The sequence below is a fragment of the Chelmon rostratus genome, chromosome 3 (assembly GCF_017976325.1).
Source record: "Chelmon rostratus isolate fCheRos1 chromosome 3, fCheRos1.pri, whole genome shotgun sequence".
Classification (NCBI taxonomy): domain Eukaryota; kingdom Metazoa; phylum Chordata; class Actinopteri; order Chaetodontiformes; family Chaetodontidae; genus Chelmon; species Chelmon rostratus.
In genome coordinates, this window is record NC_055660.1 from 4,829,770 (window position 1) to 4,847,106 (window position 17,337).

The 17,337-nt window shown below is 40.8% G+C and overlaps 1 protein-coding gene across 2 annotated transcripts; it reads left to right on the forward strand.

Moving 5' to 3' along the window:
* Window positions 1–3,915: 3,915 nt before the first annotated feature.
* On the forward strand, window positions 3,916–14,643 carry anxa5b (annexin A5b). 2 transcript variants are annotated; one of them, XM_041965798.1, is made up of 13 exons: window positions 3,916–4,026; window positions 4,268–4,311; window positions 8,122–8,206; window positions 8,584–8,678; window positions 9,922–10,035; window positions 10,123–10,213; window positions 10,604–10,683; window positions 11,291–11,341; window positions 12,732–12,825; window positions 12,906–13,001; window positions 13,119–13,177; window positions 13,585–13,707; window positions 14,204–14,643. In XM_041965798.1, the coding sequence occupies exons 2-13, from the start codon at window positions 4,309–4,311 to the stop codon at window positions 14,264–14,266; spliced, it is 954 nt and encodes a 317-aa protein (XP_041821732.1). In that variant the 5' UTR covers window positions 3,916–4,026; window positions 4,268–4,308; the 3' UTR covers window positions 14,267–14,643. The 2 variants fall into 2 exon arrangements, with proteins under 2 accessions (XP_041821732.1, XP_041821731.1); XM_041965797.1 differs by lacking the exons at window positions 3,916–4,026; window positions 4,268–4,311 and having other exon boundaries at window positions 8,113–8,206.
* Window positions 14,644–17,337: the final 2,694 nt, after the last annotated feature.

Here is a 17,337-nt window from a genome sequence, read left to right on the forward strand (position 1 = left end):
CTAAATGTTAAGTACACAAAAGGTGCAGGCGAAGGTGGAGGTGAAGGTGGACGAAGTACAACAATTACCAGCAGTTAAGTGCAGTTGTCAATTATTATTTATTTACTCACTTGGTATTCTGTAGGGTTGCACATTTTGCATATGAGAGACCCTTCACTACCTACAGCCACCAACTGGTTAATAAGTACCATTTCAGGTCTCTGCTAGAGGGATATTGCTTTAACGTGTCCTGTTTTCCCAGTTTTTGTGTACCCATTTCCTCATGTTAGTGTGTAAGCACCTGTCTGCGTAAGCACCTGATTCTCCATGTTGGTACATGTTTCTGAAAGTGAGAATAAGAGTGTGTAAATAAAGTGCCTGTGTGCTCCCCTGTCTGTTTCTGAGGTTGTGGCTTTGTGGCTCAGCACTCTTACTTCCTCCTGATGGTGCTGGCTCAAAATACATTTGGACAGCGCATTTCTTTAACATGTATGTGGACTTGTTACTTTGATAATGTATTCCTCAAGGAAATGCCATATTTCAGACCTATTTAGATTTTCAAAATGCATTATTAGAGCTGCACTGCAGCTACAACATGCATGTTTTATTCATGCAGGATGGACTTTGGAAACATGTTTTAATCACAGGTGAAGATTGACGATCCCAAAGGGTATTGATTACATTATATATACCTGTGGGGTGAGGTGAGAGAGAGAGACAGAGAAAGACGTGTGGGTTGATGGGTTCATAGGTCAGAGTGATGGGTAGCTGTTGATTTATTCTATGTGTCTATGTGTCCATCTGTCTGTCCAGTCTGTGTTTAAACAGAGTGTTTGTAGGGTTATTGAAAGGGGAACAACCAATAGTGAGGCAGCGGTCTGTAGAAAATCCTGCAGAAGAAGACAAGAGAAGTGAGCTCTACCACTTTATTTCTTTTCTTGTTTTCTCTAATTGCATTGCTGGTGTGGATGAAGCAGTCGGACAACAGAGGACGCTGATGAGTTGGGATGCTCATCAGCTCACACAGGATATTCAGCTGCATTCTGGGATACAAAACAACTATCAGACTTGTTGTTATGATCAGGATCTTTGCTCTTCAGTCTGTTTGGAGAAGCTTGATTGCAGTCATCATACAGAAAGTTCCTGCACAGCTGATGAAAATGTGTGATGATTGTGGTCCTTACAAGATACAACAAGAACAATCACTTGTGGACAATAGAACAAATTCACTTCCCTGGAGTTCTCTTATCCTCTACTAAATGTCAAAAAGGAACTAGAGGACCTTTGACTCCTTTTTCCTGCGCACACCAGCATGCCTGTCCCACAAGCTGCGGACGTGGATGGTGTATCTCCTTTACCTGCAGGTTGGGGATGGAGCGTGGTAGTGTACTGTTGCCTCTTTCTCTCACTCAGCATGCTGTTAGCTCTGTTTCTCTGGTTCTTACTCCAGCAATCCCAACGCTACAGATACAGAAGGTGACGATGCACTATGACCTACACCGGACATCTAAAAACAGCAGGTCTGTGTGTGTGCTTGGGTGCCTGTGACTCTGTAGCATTTTAAATATTAAGTCTGCATTGTAGCATGTGAAACATTTGACACCTCTGCAAGTGGTAACAAATTCAAAAAATGTGTGTCAAGGTTTTCAGAGCAGTGTTGCTATCTTCATTTATAACTGGTCTGTTTATATGCACTCTGAACCAGATTACAGTTTTGACCACATCAGCTGCCGAGTAACTGTCTGTTAATGGCACATACATTCATACGAGACGGAATTTGCACAGTTGTCATGGAGATAGCTCAGTGGTGATCACATATGGAGGTTTGATCACATGATACAAAGACCATGAGATGTAATTGATGGCTTTGGAAAAAAGCTAGCAATGAGGGGCAATGGTGGCCAGAGGCTAGAGAACTGGAGATGTGATCAGAAAGTTTCTGGTTTGATCCGTGAACCAGCAGGATACCTATAGGAGGTGAAAGAGCTGTATTTGTCACTCGTTCATTACCACCACTGAGATGTGATCGAGCGATGCAATCACCCCCTAACAGTTCTTTAAGATTGCTTTCAGGGAAACTCCCTGGAATAAATAAATGTTTACAAAAGTGCATCCTATGTTAAGATTTATTTATTTTTAATGATTGTTTTAACAGAAGAATTAACTTTCATGCTCAAAATTTTATCTATTGCTCTTTTAAAATAAAGGAGCATCCATCCTCCTCCTTTCCTGTCATTTTTCAGCAGAATATACGTATAACTATATGTAAGTTTTTTAAACCTTATGACCCACATTCTCTCTCTCTCTCTCCTTATCTCTCTCTCTCTGTCTCTGTTAAGTCTCTTTGTCAGAATTGATCGGTAGCTCTCAGTTCAGTTGACTTGGTGATTTATTAACATGCCATGGAGATGCCACACATGCCAAAGGCAACAGAATGAAAACCATTCATCGTAGAAACAATACCAATCAAATCTTTGCATTTCTCAGATAAGGTTCTTCATTCAGTACGTTTAACCATTGTGGTAATAAACCCGTTTGGCGTCAGTCTCCACCTGATGTCAGACCTGCTGTCTCCTAGAATCCACTTCTGGTCTGATTATATGTTCAGTTTCTTTTCTACATTCCAGATTCATTCTTTGCAACTGTACCTCTGTGGGATGTCCCTGGTGTCAGATGTCGTCAGACACTGGCAGGCCCTCAGTCACAAAAACACTGCAGTCAAAGCAACATGCCAGCATTTTAAAGAATATAAATGATAGTCAAACTTCTTAAAATAATCTGTTTGGTGCACAGTGCACAGTAGCAACAATTATTCCTTAACCTAAACACCAAACAAAAGCAAGCAAATAACTGAGTAACTGATCAGTTTCCATGTTTTTCAGTGTAGATGTTACATAAATGATCATGCTTTATTAAATTCTCAGTGCGATCTGTCACATATTGTAGCTGTACCTGTTTTCACGAGGAGACAAAAGACGGTTGAAGTATGGAAGTTAAATAAAGTGTTTAAGTTGTGGGTGTGAGTGCAGTGTAAACAGACTTTGCTGCTGTCTGTCAGCTCATTGCTAACTTGCTGCTCTCATGTGCACTGACCTTAAGGCTGCACTAATCAATATTTCAGCATTAACAATGGATCAAATAACTGTGTAACAAGGGGTTAAAGGATCACACAGCTCATTGTTTTGGTTTTTATGGCCCTTTAATCATTGCTAAAATCTTTTTCTGTTTCTATTTAGCAGCTTTAAGAGGACAAAATAATGGACTTGAATGCTGAAATGTGTCTGCTGTCAACATATCATTTGTAAGATCTTTATTAGATGGTAATTTCAGCTAGTTACACTGCCCAAAAGGGTGGAAAAAATCTACACAGCTTTAATCAAACTTGTCAAAATCAAAATCAAATTTGGGATATTTGAAAATCTTCATCTTAAACAAATATAGTACAGATGTTTTTTTGCAGTGTGCACCTCTCTTTCTTGACCCAAACAATGTTGACAATACATTGTTTCACAAATGCTAGATGCTAATGCTCAAGAATTAGCCTACTTACATAATTTGAAAAAATAAATAAAAATAAATTATACATTACTATAAACTGTACATTAGTGTACAGGCTATGTTGTTACTCTTTTGTACTTGTGTGTAACCATGAATAAACATCTTAAACTTAAGCACTTAAAGGAAGTAGTTGCTAAATCTAAATATGAAGGACATCAAAATTAACAATGTCTCCATGGAAACCCATCAGGTGACATTAAGATACATTTCAGGTGATGCTCACATACGCCTGCTGTTCATGTGTCCTACAGGCTAGCTGAAATGATGAAACCTCTGTTTTCACCACACAGCGGCTTCCAAACACCATTTCCCAGAATGCTTCAGGAGGCCAGAGACCGTGCGCACCGGGGTGTGGCCCACACGCGCGCACCGGCACGCTCACGCGCGCGGCAGAGAGTATTTCAGAGTGGGTCTCAGCCCTCCGTCCCTCTTCTCTTCCTCTCTCCTGTGTCTGCTCACCGAGTCTCGTCTGACTGCTGCGCCTCTGCGGTGAGTTTCTCAGCTCGCTTTAACTTCCTCATGTTCCTCAGCATCAGCCAGGTGAGCGGGGACAGACAGGGTCCACCTGTGGACAAAAGACACACGTCTGGTTGCGCCGAGGTTTGACAGCTACACCGCTGAAGCGAGACAGGAGAGCGGATGAAGTCAGGCACCGAGAGAACAAGTTGATTGCAGATGTTTAAAGTAATTACATCCGGTCTAACTTTTTTCTCTCTCTTTCCCTCAACAGACTTTCTTCTTACCGGTGGATAAAACTTCTAGACTGTCAAAATGGTGAGTCATTTTCATTTGGCAGATTTTTCAGCTGGCAGCACAAAAACACAGCAAACTTTCTATTAAACGGATTTAACAGAATAATTGGTCAAACAGTATTTGCAAAAATCCGTTATTTATGCAAATGTGTGACTCACAGTGGTTTTTACCCTCTGAACTCCAAGACAACGCCCACTTTTATCCACATTATGTAATACTGAGATTTGATCTGAATGTAGGCTGGAGTTTGCAAAGTGTGATTGTTTATTCGCTGGTGATAAAACTTTAGAAGCTTCTCAGTTTGAAGCGAACACAACAGCCTGTTATGGGCTGTGAATGTAGAAGATGTGGCAGAACATCTGTTTAAGATGAAGAAAAGAGTGTGGCAGCCATTTGTATACAGCTCAACAAGTAACTAGTTGCTATGATTAAGTGTATTTTAACACAGAAATTGTCAAATGGACACTTTCACTGATGAAACTTCCCAGTTTCATGTGTTTGTGTTAAATGCGTTTGCCTGTGGATCAGCAAAGTGGTTTCATTTGGGAAGTTTAGTGTATGACTCATGTGGGCTGTATTCCATTCGGGTGGGTCTCTGTGTTTCTCCACCTCTCTCTGGGTTTAATACACTAGTTTCCACTTCTAGCCTGGAGTTAAAAGCCGCCCTCCCTCTCTTAAAGGGGAATCACTTCTCTTCCTCTTTGTCAGGGTGGAGTTGGACGTTACCATAAAAATGTCATTACATTCATGATAATCAGATGTGATGTCTGTGCTCCGCAGACGGTTTAGTGTGGGGCTGTAAACTGAATGGAACTGCTCACGAAAGTCAGTTTTAGTGCATCTGTCTTAGACAAAGATCTCATTTGAGGATGCAGACTAGACTTGTGACGTTCTATAATTTTTGTTGTTGTTTGCAAATACATTGAAAAGATCAAAACTAACATTAAATGGATGCAAAGAACAAGTATTATATGTATGTGTGTAGCCAAAGTCTGTTAGAGCGAGCTTCTCTGTGCCATAGATCTCAATTGTTGACCTGGAAATATAAAAACATATTAATGTGCCACGCATGTGCACTGAATGACATGTTCACTGTCACAGGAGATGATTTTGAGTCAAGCCCACTTACTGTTCACCATCCTTCAGCCTTTTAAAAGTCCTATATTCGTGACCCATGTTTAAAGAGGTAAGGAATGGAAAGAACAGGCTTTGGGCCAGAATTTAGAAATTCCGAGGTCATGAGTCTGAGCAGCCTCCACACCCTGAGATGATTTTAAATAGACCTGAAATTCTGAAATTTTCCTGCTATTTGGACATTTTTATAACATAATTAATGTCAAAATTCAGATGTTCTCTCTTATCCATTTAAAACACTTGTATGTTCCAGAGTTTCTTTACACGATGATCTAAAAGCTGATATATCACAAGAGTTTACTTTCTGATCCTTTCAGGAACTTTTAAAGATGTTTTAAGACATACAAAAATACGCTCCTTTAAATGATCATTTGTGCCTCTTGTTGTTGTTTTTTTTTTAGAAAAAATGCCATTTGCCTTGTTAATTCTTAAAATTAACATGCAAATATTTGTTGTTTTCACTACTAAGTTTCACGACTAAACAGAAGATGCCTCTGACTGGACTGAAAGTTAATTGTCAGTATGTAAAAAACAGTGTAGTTCCTCGAATGGCCACTTGAGGCTGGCTCCAAAAGTGAGTCAATCCCCATAGACCTCCATATTAATATACAGCAGAAATAAACATGCATTTATTCTGTATTGATAATCTCCCTGTTTCCATGACAACTGTACAGGGGTAAATTTTTCTATAATTCATGATTAATGTCATGATCCTTGGGTTCAAAAGAGCAGCTGCAGCCCAGCTTGACGGGCCGCAGACATGGTGGGAGAGCCAGAAAGTGCTGAGAGACTTGCTCTTGAATTCACATTCAAGTTTAATTGACAACAATTGTGCAGTTAGCTGTAAAATGCATTATGTAATAATATGAAAGGGACCTTCCTTTGTACAAGCATGGCCACATGGACTGTGTACAGTCTCCATGGCAACCACAGCCCATAAATGAATGAGGGGAGCAATAAGACATGTATGTGGTGTTACATCAGTGTTCTGAAGCAGAGATACCAGCTGTCACAGATACGACGTTTGCACATGGCGGGTCAGCATGCCTCCATCAGAAGCCCCCAGCCTCAGGTCATGTCTGAACTCGCCACAGGAGCTGAACCTGTGTCTGACATTCCAGTGGCAATGATCGGCATCGTGCTGTTTGCTACATATCTCCTGTCTCAGCTGTTTGTCTGCACGCTGATTCGATTTTGTTTAGCTGGTGGTGCTGAGTGTGTTTGTGAGAGTTTAGGAGAGCTCGTGGACTTTTTGGCGTTCCTTCCTGCAGAAAAAGACAGAATCCTGGTTGTTCACAGCAACTTGTTTTTGGACGGCCCACTTTTTTTTTTTTTCCTTCCAGATTTTCAGGGTCAGGATTCCAGAGACATTCCCGTGGTTTTCCTCTCTAAACATGTCTCCCCCCTGAAAAAAGGAGCAACTGTTGAATTGTTAATGTGTCACAGTTTTGGGGAGTGTCTGGAACGAGCGCAGCATTGTTACAGAAAGAAACACTTTTACTAAAATCGATCTTAAAGTTAATGTTTTTCCAGCCTTATCGCATTCCTACTGTCTTCAGTATAATTCAGTCTGCTGTTCTGAAACACTTTTTCCAAATTCAGAGAAATTATCAACCTTATAGTCAGACTTAAGTCCATCACATTTGAATTTGTACAAATCAGAGTCAATTCCGAGGCTAAAAACTGATGTGATCTAAGCGTGTGAAGTGGTTTGATGTGACAGCACATCTGTGTTTCATGGAGTTATAAGTCTGTAAGTCATTATGTTCATTGAAAGGGGAAAAGTCTTGCTCTTGAGAGCATGCACATAACAAATCTGAGATACTGTGTTTTATATGCATGTAGGCATGAGATGAAGCATATTCTGTAAATTTATTAAAAGGAAGAAGGGGGAATGTTAGCACATTACGTGACATTATGCTGAGATATGTAGTTTTCTATCTGTCTAAACATGAGTCTAGAGATTGATAAAGTATGTTCTGCAAAGGGGAAAGATGGTCTTTAAAGTTAAGCGTATAACAAATCAGAGATCGGTATTTCGTAGGAATGTAAGCATGTATGCAGACTAAATATTGTCTATCTTGATATGCAGGAGTAAAGTGTTTAATATGGTTAGGCATGTAAGGAATCTGAGATAATTTGTATTGATAGCATGAAGCTACAGATTAAATGTGTTGCTTTACTTAGAGTTACATGAAGAGACGTCTTTTTTACATTTATGTCCCAACAGGAAGACATTCAGGACATGAGGACAGTGTCCCAAAGTCTCCTGAAAACCGTGTGATTTTGAATCGTGTTAACAGCTATTTCCAATTAATGGCTCTATGACGTTGGTGATATCCAGCATGGCAGATATTTTTTAGTAATTTTTGTTTTGTTTTGTTTTGCTTTAGTCAATGAGAGTAAAATTTGTTTGCTGGTATGTTTGTCAGATGCTTGCATGGCGCTGTACTGGAAGTTGTTAGTGTCTACAATGAGAAAAAATCTGCATTAGTTATCATGGATTCTGTGCAATAATTTGTCCTGTATCGTCTGGATATTGCAGTTGGAAGAATGTTTAAATGCATTAAGCCATACAGTGTAAAGATCCAGAAGTCTCAGATGCCCTCCTAAAAGGAATTGTTAAAAAAAAGACATAAGACTCTGGAAAATGTACACCAGAATAATCCTCCTCTGTCCATTTGTTCCATGTTGCAGGCCAGCAAAGGAACCGTGAAAGCCAGTGGAAACTTCAATGCTAGCGCCGATGCTGAGGTCCTGTACAAGGCCATGAAAGGGCTCGGTAAGATGCTTGTGTGTATGCATATCTGCTGTCAGCACGGTGTCATCTGACACGCTGAAGGCAGCTCCGATGGACCAATGAGAGGGCGTTTTTGGGGGAGTTCCTCTCTGAACAAACACTGTAGTAATCCCTGCTGTCTGTGTGGAGCTCCACCCAGACAGCAGTGAGTCATAAACACATGAGTAGGGATGAAACTTGAGTCACTGCAACCAAACACTCCACTGACTCCAGTGAAGCCTGTAATTATGTGGGTAAAATAATTGTAATGAACAGTCCACCTAGACAGAGCGTGCACATTGTTATGTAATACCTCGTGAGAATAGTTATAAACAAACATGTGCTGCTTGCCTGAGTAACCATGGTGCTTGTTGCCACAGGGACCGATGAGGATGCCATCTTGCAGCTGCTGACGGCCCGCAGCAACGCCCAGAGGCAGGAGATCAAGGCCAGCTACAAAACTCTGTTTGGAAAGGTTGGACTTCCTTAACAGCTGTCAAACCACACGAGCAAACATTCTACAAGAGCTCCAAGGCCTCTTGTAGGCTACAGGGCCTACAAAGCCTACAAGGCCTCTGTGTGCTGCTGTATGCTGCTGCTGTGTGACGTGTTGTTCGACCACATTTAAAGAAATAATGTTGATATCTGCTCTGGGGCAAAAAGCCTGCCATCATGGCCTCCTCCTGGCTGTTATCCACAGCTTCTTAAAATAATTCTTTGTCTTATGCATGTCTTCATAGTCTTGATGAATGTGCACACTTTATGTATTAAGTGGGCTTTAAATCTGCGCCTCAGATTGCTGGTTAGTCACATTTTTTATTGCATTAAATCTAGTCTGTGCACACGCAGTATGTGCCTCAACAAATAGTACAAAATAAAAATGAATTCAGTCATACTGCATCAAACCTTAAGGATAGAAACTAGAAAAATCACTGTTAGAGTGGCATTTGTGCTAAAATACTGAATAAAGTTGCTGAAATATAGTGATCTTAAATAGGTAAACTACTGATAGATTAATACTGATGATTAGCACTGAATCAAAATACTTGTACTGTTATGATTAAATCAACCTAACATGCAAATACAATCCTACTGTAAATTGGTTAGCATCTGCATCTCTCTGTTCCTTATCTCGCGCACAATTAGCTTCTCCGTTCCTCACTTAATGACAGTAACACTAAACTGGATTTAGCTGCATGCAAACACAAAGAAACGGTTTGACATTTGGGAAGTTCAAACTTCTTGCTTTTAGTTAGATGAGAAGTTTGATACCACTCTTATGTCTATATGGTAGACAGAAAGCTGCAGCCGGTTAGCTTAGCTAAGCATAAAAAGTGGAAAAAGGGGGAAGCAGCTAGCCTGGCTTTGTCCAGCTAAGCTAAGCTAACTGGCTGCTGGTACCAGGTTTCTACAATTACCTCCCAACATGATTTAGAAGCTGTTCGACGATCCACCAAGCTCTTCGCTTGAAGCATACTGAGGCCTTTACACCTGTTGACCACACATACCACCAAAGCTCCAACCTGACAACCAGTACAGTCAGTACAGTACAAATCATCCGCAGAAATCCATATATGTGACGCGGCGGGTTTACACATTAACCATAGCTAAATAATCCAGCCACACACGACAACCATAAAATATGTCGCTGTGCAGCCATAAACGGGATTCATGCCGCACCAGAACGATTTAATGTACATACTGTATCTCCATGACAGGATCTGGAAAGTGACCTGAAGGGCGAGCTGGGTGGCAAATTTGAGACCCTGATCGTGGCTCTCATGACCCCACCCATCACTTACGATGTGACAGCCCTCCGCAACGCCATCAAGGTTAGCGCCGCCATTGCAAGATATGAGGCAGATCTTATGCTCTGTGGAGAGTTTGTGCACAAATGTCAGTTCACCTTTTACTTGTAGGGGGCAGGAACCGATGAGAAGGTCCTGGTGGAGATCCTGGCCTCCAGAACACCTCAGCAGGTGAAGGACATCGTCGCTGCTTATAGACAGGGTAACACTCACACACACACACACACACACACACTAATAGAGCATGATAAACTTTAATTCATCATGAGCAACATTCGTGTTTTTTTTTTATTTCTAGAAAAAGCCCAGTTAAGATATTTAGTCCCAGCAAACTGTTGATGCTCCCTTCAATAAAACACTGTAATTCTTAATATTTGTTGGAAACTTTCTCCTTTAAAATACAAATTTAATGGTTACAAAACACAACAAGGATGTTCATCTAGATGTCTGTAAACCAGAAGAGATTTTTTGAGTGAAAAACTGTGGCACACACAGGCTTTAAATAAAAAGGCTCAAAACACACTCTGTTGTATTTGTCCGTCTAAAAAGTGAAACAAAAAAACATGAACATGTGTGCTTGTGTGGTCCTCAGAGTATGATGATGACCTGGAGGAGGACGTATCAGGTGACACTTCAGGTCACTTCAAGAGGCTCCTGGTTATTCTCCTACAGGTAGATCTCCTCCCCTCTTCTTGTCTCCTTTCCTTTCCTGTACTATCCTCTTCTCTCCTCTCCTCTCCTCTCTTCTCCTTTCCTTTCCTTTCCTCTCCTCTCCTCTCCTCTATTCTTGTCCCCTCTCCTCTCCTCATGTCTTCTTTCCTCCTCTCCTCTATTCTCACATCCTCTCCTCTCCTCTCTTCTTGTTTCCTGTTTTCTCCTCTCTTCTCTTCTTGTCTCCTCTCTCCTCCTCTCCTCTCTATCCTCGTCTCCTCATCTCATCTTACCTCTCTTCTTTTCTCCTTTCCTCTACTCTCCTCTTCTCTCTAATTTTACTTTCTTTTCCTCTCCTCTCCTTTTCTCCCCTCTATATCCTTCTGTCCACTGCTCCTCCTTGTCTCCTCTGCCCTCCTCTCTTCTCTTTCCTTGTCTCCTCTACCCTCCACTCTTTCCTAACGTGTTCTTCTCTCTCCTCACTATCCCTGTCTCCTGTCCCCTATGTCCTTATTTTCCTCTACTGTGTCCTTGTCTCCTCTCCTCTGCTCCCTTCTCTTATCTTCTCCTCTGTCCTCATCTTGTCTCGTCTCCTCTCTAACAGAAATGTTTTGTTGTCCCTCCTCAGGCAAACAGGCAGACGGGGATCCAGGAGGGAAATATTGAGAGTGATGCCCAGGTGAGTCAGCTCTTGGTTGCTGGTCAGTAAATATTTCTGCTCTTTACTATCAGTGGTGTCTTTGTCTTTTTGTCTGAGGGTGTGACTGTCACATGTGTTTGCAGATAAATCCAAATACTGGCCTTTGAAGCCTGTTTGCGTATGTGTGCGTTAGTTTGCACAAGTATTCTGTTAAGCTGTTTTGACGCCCTCTAGTGGAGGGAGCGGGTAACATTCCCTCAGTTGAATTTTAAAAAGTCAGGAAAATACGGTGAAGGGCAAACGCATAGGAAAAATATTTTCTTCTAGTTCTTCCTGCTACTTTGCTGAATGTTTTCTGATCTTGGATCAGTCTAAACATGACCCACCTCCAGTAATCAGGAGACTTTGCTGTGACTTGTTCACTTGCAGTTGCTATCAACAGTGAGGCTCAGATGCTGTCTGATCTGTCATGTGACCACAAAGTCTGATGAGACTCTGAGGGAGCTGAATCTGTTCAGCTCATTTCTCTTCAGCAGTACGAGGGGATAATCCAAAGTAAGGATGGAGGGTGTAAGACAATATCTGCATTTGTCTGCTGTCTGAGATCCATTGAGGTGTCACAGCATAATGTCTGAGAAGTCGCAGGATCATGAACTCAGTTTAGTTTCAGACTTGCTTCCAATCTTTGCTTTCTTTCTTGTGAATTACCGGAATATCTGACTTCTTTAGGCTTCTAAAAAATATTTAAATGCGGTAAAACAAGTAAAAAAAAACCTGTCATGCAATTGGGCATGAAAGGTCACAAGTGGACCTAGTTTTGTGTTAAGGTGCCACAAGGTTGTTTAGTGGTTTCAGAGATTATTAACAGTGGTAGAAAAAGTACTTTTTTTACTTAAGTAAAAGTACCAAAGCAATGTCAGCAACATGTACTTAGAGTATGAAAAGTAATGTATTTATTCGGCAAAATAGCCTGTTTCAGAGGGCTGTTTATCTATCTATCTATCTATCTATCTATCTATCTATCTATCTATCTATATCTATATATACATGGAATATTGTTATTAATTCATTAGCACATCAGCAGCATTTTAATGTCACAGCTGGTTGAGGTGAAGCTAGTTTTAGGTATTTTATATACATGATACCTCGCTTTAATCTCTAACAATACATCAGATTTTATAAATTGATCATATTTTTTAAAATCTTTGCAAAGTAACTAATAACTGTTGTAGTCAGATGAATGTAGTGAAGTAAAAAATCCAATTTCCCTCTATAATGTGGTGGAGTTGAAGAATAAAGTAGCACAAAATGGAAGTGCCTCAAAATTGTGTTAAAGTAAGGTACTTGAGTAAATGTACTCGGCTACTTTCCACCACTAATGAGTAAACTGACAATGAGTGACGTGGAGCATTTGTTTCTGTGGTCGCAGGCCCTCTTCAAGGCAGGAGAGGAGAAGTTTGGCACTGATGAACAGTCGTTTGTCACCATCCTGGGAAACCGCAGTGCAGAACATCTTCGGAAAGGTTTGCCTGAGTTAAAAAGCCTTTTTAATTGTTTAACAGTTTCACAGGGCAGCCAGACTCATTCTGAACCTGTGTTTCAGTGTTCGACGCTTACATGAAGATGTCTGGATACCAGATGGAGGAGAGTATTGCGAGAGAAACATCCGGTAGTCTGAAGGATCTGCTTCTGGCCGTGGGTACGAAACTGCACAGCTCCGTCCTGCAGACTGGTTCTGTCGTCAGAGGTGGAGACTTTGAATGACCAATCATAATGAATTTCAATTGTTTCCATCTTTTCTGTTTTTCTTTCATAGTGAAGTGTGCCAGGAGCGTTCCAGCCTATTTTGCGGAGACTCTGTACTACGCTATGAAGGTAAGACAACAAATACGTCTGAAATGGCCAACCAAGTATAGTCAATGCTATGTTTAACAACCGTGAAATATATATAGTGCCAGCGAATTACAGTCCATATCTACTAAAAAAAGGCCCTAATCTACATCAGAAACTCAGAATCATGAATTGTTCTGCATCAGAGATGAAATGGTGGGACACACTCATTTAGCAAGTTCGTTTAATATTCTGTCATTAATCCAAATGCTCACTTTATTCCAATATGGGCCAGAGTGCCATTCAAAGGAATCAAGCCAATTGGATGTTTGGAAACTTAAAGTCCAGTGTGCAAGATTTAGGAGGATCTACTGGCAGAAACGGATTTTAATATTCAGGTAATGGTCATACCTTTATGTGGCATACAGTCTTCATATGTTTATGTGTTTCAGGGTGCAGGAACGGATGATAACACCCTGATCAGAGTGATGGTGAGTCGCAGTGAGGTGGACATGATGGACATTAGAGCTGAGTTCAGGAGGATGTTTGCCAAATCTCTGTTTTCCATGATCAAGGTACACACACACACACACACACACGAATAAGCAAATACACAACACTGCGCACATATGCACAAACATACACTTACACAAGTTGCCATACAGCTCCCTTCAGAGGCAGACAGCAGACGGCTTTGTTCATATTAAATGTATTTCTGTTTTGCTCTGTGTCTGTCACATCTGTCCTCGATCAATATTTACACTGAAATCAATATAAAAACATAATCTCAAATATTTAAATATGAGGTTAATCTGTATCTCAACAGCCCCAAATCAAGTCAAAAGCTGAGACGGCAGTTACTGATACTAAGTTTAACTGTCGGCTTTCTCCATTATGACTGTTCGCTCATTTAGTTCAGTGGAATAAAACTAAACTACCAACATGTCAGCTCATTAATATTGATATTTTCCAATCACAACAACAGCAAGGGGGAAATCAGTAAGTAAATTTTCCTTTAGCTAAGCCTAGCCGTTCTAATTTTGTTCGTAATTCCTTGTGTTTGTGTTACAGGGAGATACCGGCGGTGACTACCGAAAGGCCTTACTGTTGCTCTGTGGTGGAGATGATGCATAACCGTGGCAACAAGCAATACAACAGGAAGCACACCTGAAGTGCCTCTTCTCCGAGTTGGCCCGATGGCTCAGTGAAACAACAAGCTAACACAAAGTCAAAATCCATCACAATGAAACTGTGTTGTGTGTAAGAGAGAGGCGGCCCGTTGGGTCTTTTAAACTATGATTCCAGATAATGTCTTTGAAAGGTAGCTAACATTTTGTTCATGTCCACATTAATATAGCTTTTGGTCCACTAACGTCTTCATTTTGATTCTTGTTATATAATTCATTTGTAATGCTGAAGTATCAGACCAAAGTTGTTTTGTTTGCACTTTGTATGGCAGAAACAATATATGCAATAATAATAAACATTTCATCTGATGAAGTACAATGGTACAATTTGCCTGGTCTCCACTGTGTTTCAGTGCTGATCCTGTCCTGCAGTACCGAAGTAACTACATGCACTGGCCTCTCATAGCCACTAGAGGGAGATAGAGCAACTTTAATACAAACCAGTTGTCAAGTCTTGAATGTGAAAGAGAGGTGCAAAGTCCTTGAGTAAAGTACATTTAGTCCGTATTATACTTAAGTTGCTGTTTTATTTACAAAACATATGATCAGGTTATGTTACAGATAAAACTTACGAGTAACATATAAAGTACGTGGTTAAAATCAGCTCCGATGCAGCTTACATTAAATGCACAGCATGTAATTTCTACCACTAGGGGTCTCCCAATCACAACAATGAAAGCAGAAGATATAGTTTGATGATGTAGTGAATGTGTAGCATGCAGTTGTTGTCTTCATTCTTAGACAACCAACACTGCTGACGAAAATCTGATGTGACTCAGGCAGAAATGGTCACGGACAAGGAAATGTATTAAAGTGTTATTCCTGTAACATTTGCTGACTTCCTTCCTCACTCTCTGACATGTCAACTGATATTTCCTGTGTCGCCACTGACAAGCGACCAAATGAACCACGCCATCACCTTGAATAAAAAAACAACTTTCTCTGGGTTTGAGCATTGTTGGAAACAGTTGGGATAATGTAAGTACACGACTCCACATAATATATCATATAGGTCCTGTCTTTTTTAGACATTTTAATGTAAAGATGTTACATATTGTACCTTTAATTGTAATATAATACATACAAGTATTGAGCTCTCTGAAAGGCACTATTCTCCATAATGAATACTTTTGCATACTTCATGTAATACTTTTGTAAAATTGTTAAGTTGGGACTTTAACTTGTTTACATTGTGTTACAGTTAATTGTGCTCAAAAAAGGACCTAATCAATCATGTCTGGAAGATATTGACAATTGATGGATGCTCTTTAAAGGCTCAGTTCAGCAAAAAAAAAACAAAAACAAACACATAATTGCTCAGTTTAATTCCAATACAGCAGAGATTAATGAAATTTTGCTTGTGGTGTTCAAGGAGTGAACTGATCCTTTAAATTCTCAAAGTGCATAGATGAAACACAGATTCCTTCACTGCTACATGAAGCTTTCACTGCTGCATTTGGTTCTGCAGATCATCTACTGGTGGCAAGGCCTCATTCCTGCAGTCATTGTACCTAAAGGAGCTCGTCAGCAGTTCTCCACCGACACTTCATTTGGATTTTAGAGCCTCTCCTCGGCTTCACCTTTTCTTACTTTAACTAAACGAATAGCTGCTGAATGTTGAGGTAACTGTTAAAGAAAATGTTCTGTTTTGTGTGTTTCAGTGTGTGTATGTTGAAGGAGGGGTCATCCCAGGTCCTGTTACACTACTTTCTGTTGTTTTTTCACGGAAGCGGGTGCCGTCGATTGTTGCCACAGAAACAGGCAGCCAATAACAAGGCCCGAACAGCAGGGTGTGGGGCGTCAGGCCACCTCGAGCCACGGGAAGAACAATACCTCCAGCTCCTCCCACCTCGCTGGCTTGCGTGTTTTCGGGTGTCTGTGGGTGGGCATGTGTCCAGTCGGCTTTGTGGGTCAGATCTGAAGTACTTAGTGGAGCGTTGGAGTTGTGTTTTGATTATCTTTTTCCCCCTCCAGACATCCAGCCCCTCCTCTTCTTCATCACGCCGGCTGAGGCTCTGTGGGCCACAAACAGTCAAGTTCAAGTTCAGAACAACATCACACACGAAAGAAGCAGCGGGCTGAGTGATGAACGGCTTGAAATTCTTGGTTTAAATTAAACTTCTTCCTGCAAAAGTTTGTCTGTGAGTGTCTAAACTTGTTGCTGTATTTACTTTGATGTAGAGCTGAAACACTTTGTCCATTAAATAATGAGTCAATCAGCAGAAAATTGATCAGCAACTGTTTGGAAGTTGATTAATCATTTTTGAAGCACAAGTCTCTACAGTTCCAGCTTCCCACACATGAGACTGTCTTATGCAGTGGTGGAAAGTAACTAAGTAGATGTGCTTTACTTGAGTATTTACATTTTCTGCTACTACTCTACTCAGTGAGGCTTTTCTGGTCGTCTCTTTACATTTCACAGATATCTTGTTTTTTTCCTTTCATCTGTCACTGAGCCGTATCTTTAAATTGTGCCTTTAGTGGATAGATTCCTGCATATTAGTTTGATTTAGTCACGAATTAACCAAGAATCCAACATAACTCAGTCAGCTCGACCGCATTAACAGAGCTGTGGATGGATGTTGCTTTCTATGAACGAGCAGGAGCAATAGGCTGATTTTCTCAGCTGCTTTCATGACCTGACACGAAGAAGTGACCACAAATCCGTAGCTTTCAGAGTAATCTGGTGGAAGTCCTTAACACCGAAATTCCTGAAGGTGCGTGCTGGTAGTCCAGGCTTCCTGCTCCTAGAGAGAGTTTCAGGCTAGATCCTCCATATTTTTCACAATACAACTCCCACCTGTCTTGAGCGTAGCGTTGTGTTGTGTGGTAGCAGGTCTGAACCCCGAAGCACAAGCCAAAAACCACCATTCACATTTTCTGAGGTGTCAGCATCCCAGCTGGCAGAATAAATCTTGGCATTGTATGTTTTTGCAGATATGTTAAATTTGTAAGTTTCACACGTATATCAACTTTTCAACAAAAGGTATCAAGGTGATGTAGTTCAGATTATTGGTA

Coding starts and splice junctions, on each gene's coding strand:
- anxa5b (XM_041965797.1), top strand. CDS start 8,113: ATGTTGCAGGCCAGCAAAGGAACCGTGAAAGCCAGTGGAAACTTCAAT. Junction 8,207..8,583: donor CAAGGCCATGAAAGGGCTCG/GTAAGATGCTTG, acceptor TTGTTGCCACAG/GGACCGATGAGGATGCCATC. Junction 13,002..13,118: donor GGATCTGCTTCTGGCCGTGG/GTACGAAACTGC, acceptor TTTCTTTCATAG/TGAAGTGTGCCAGGAGCGTT.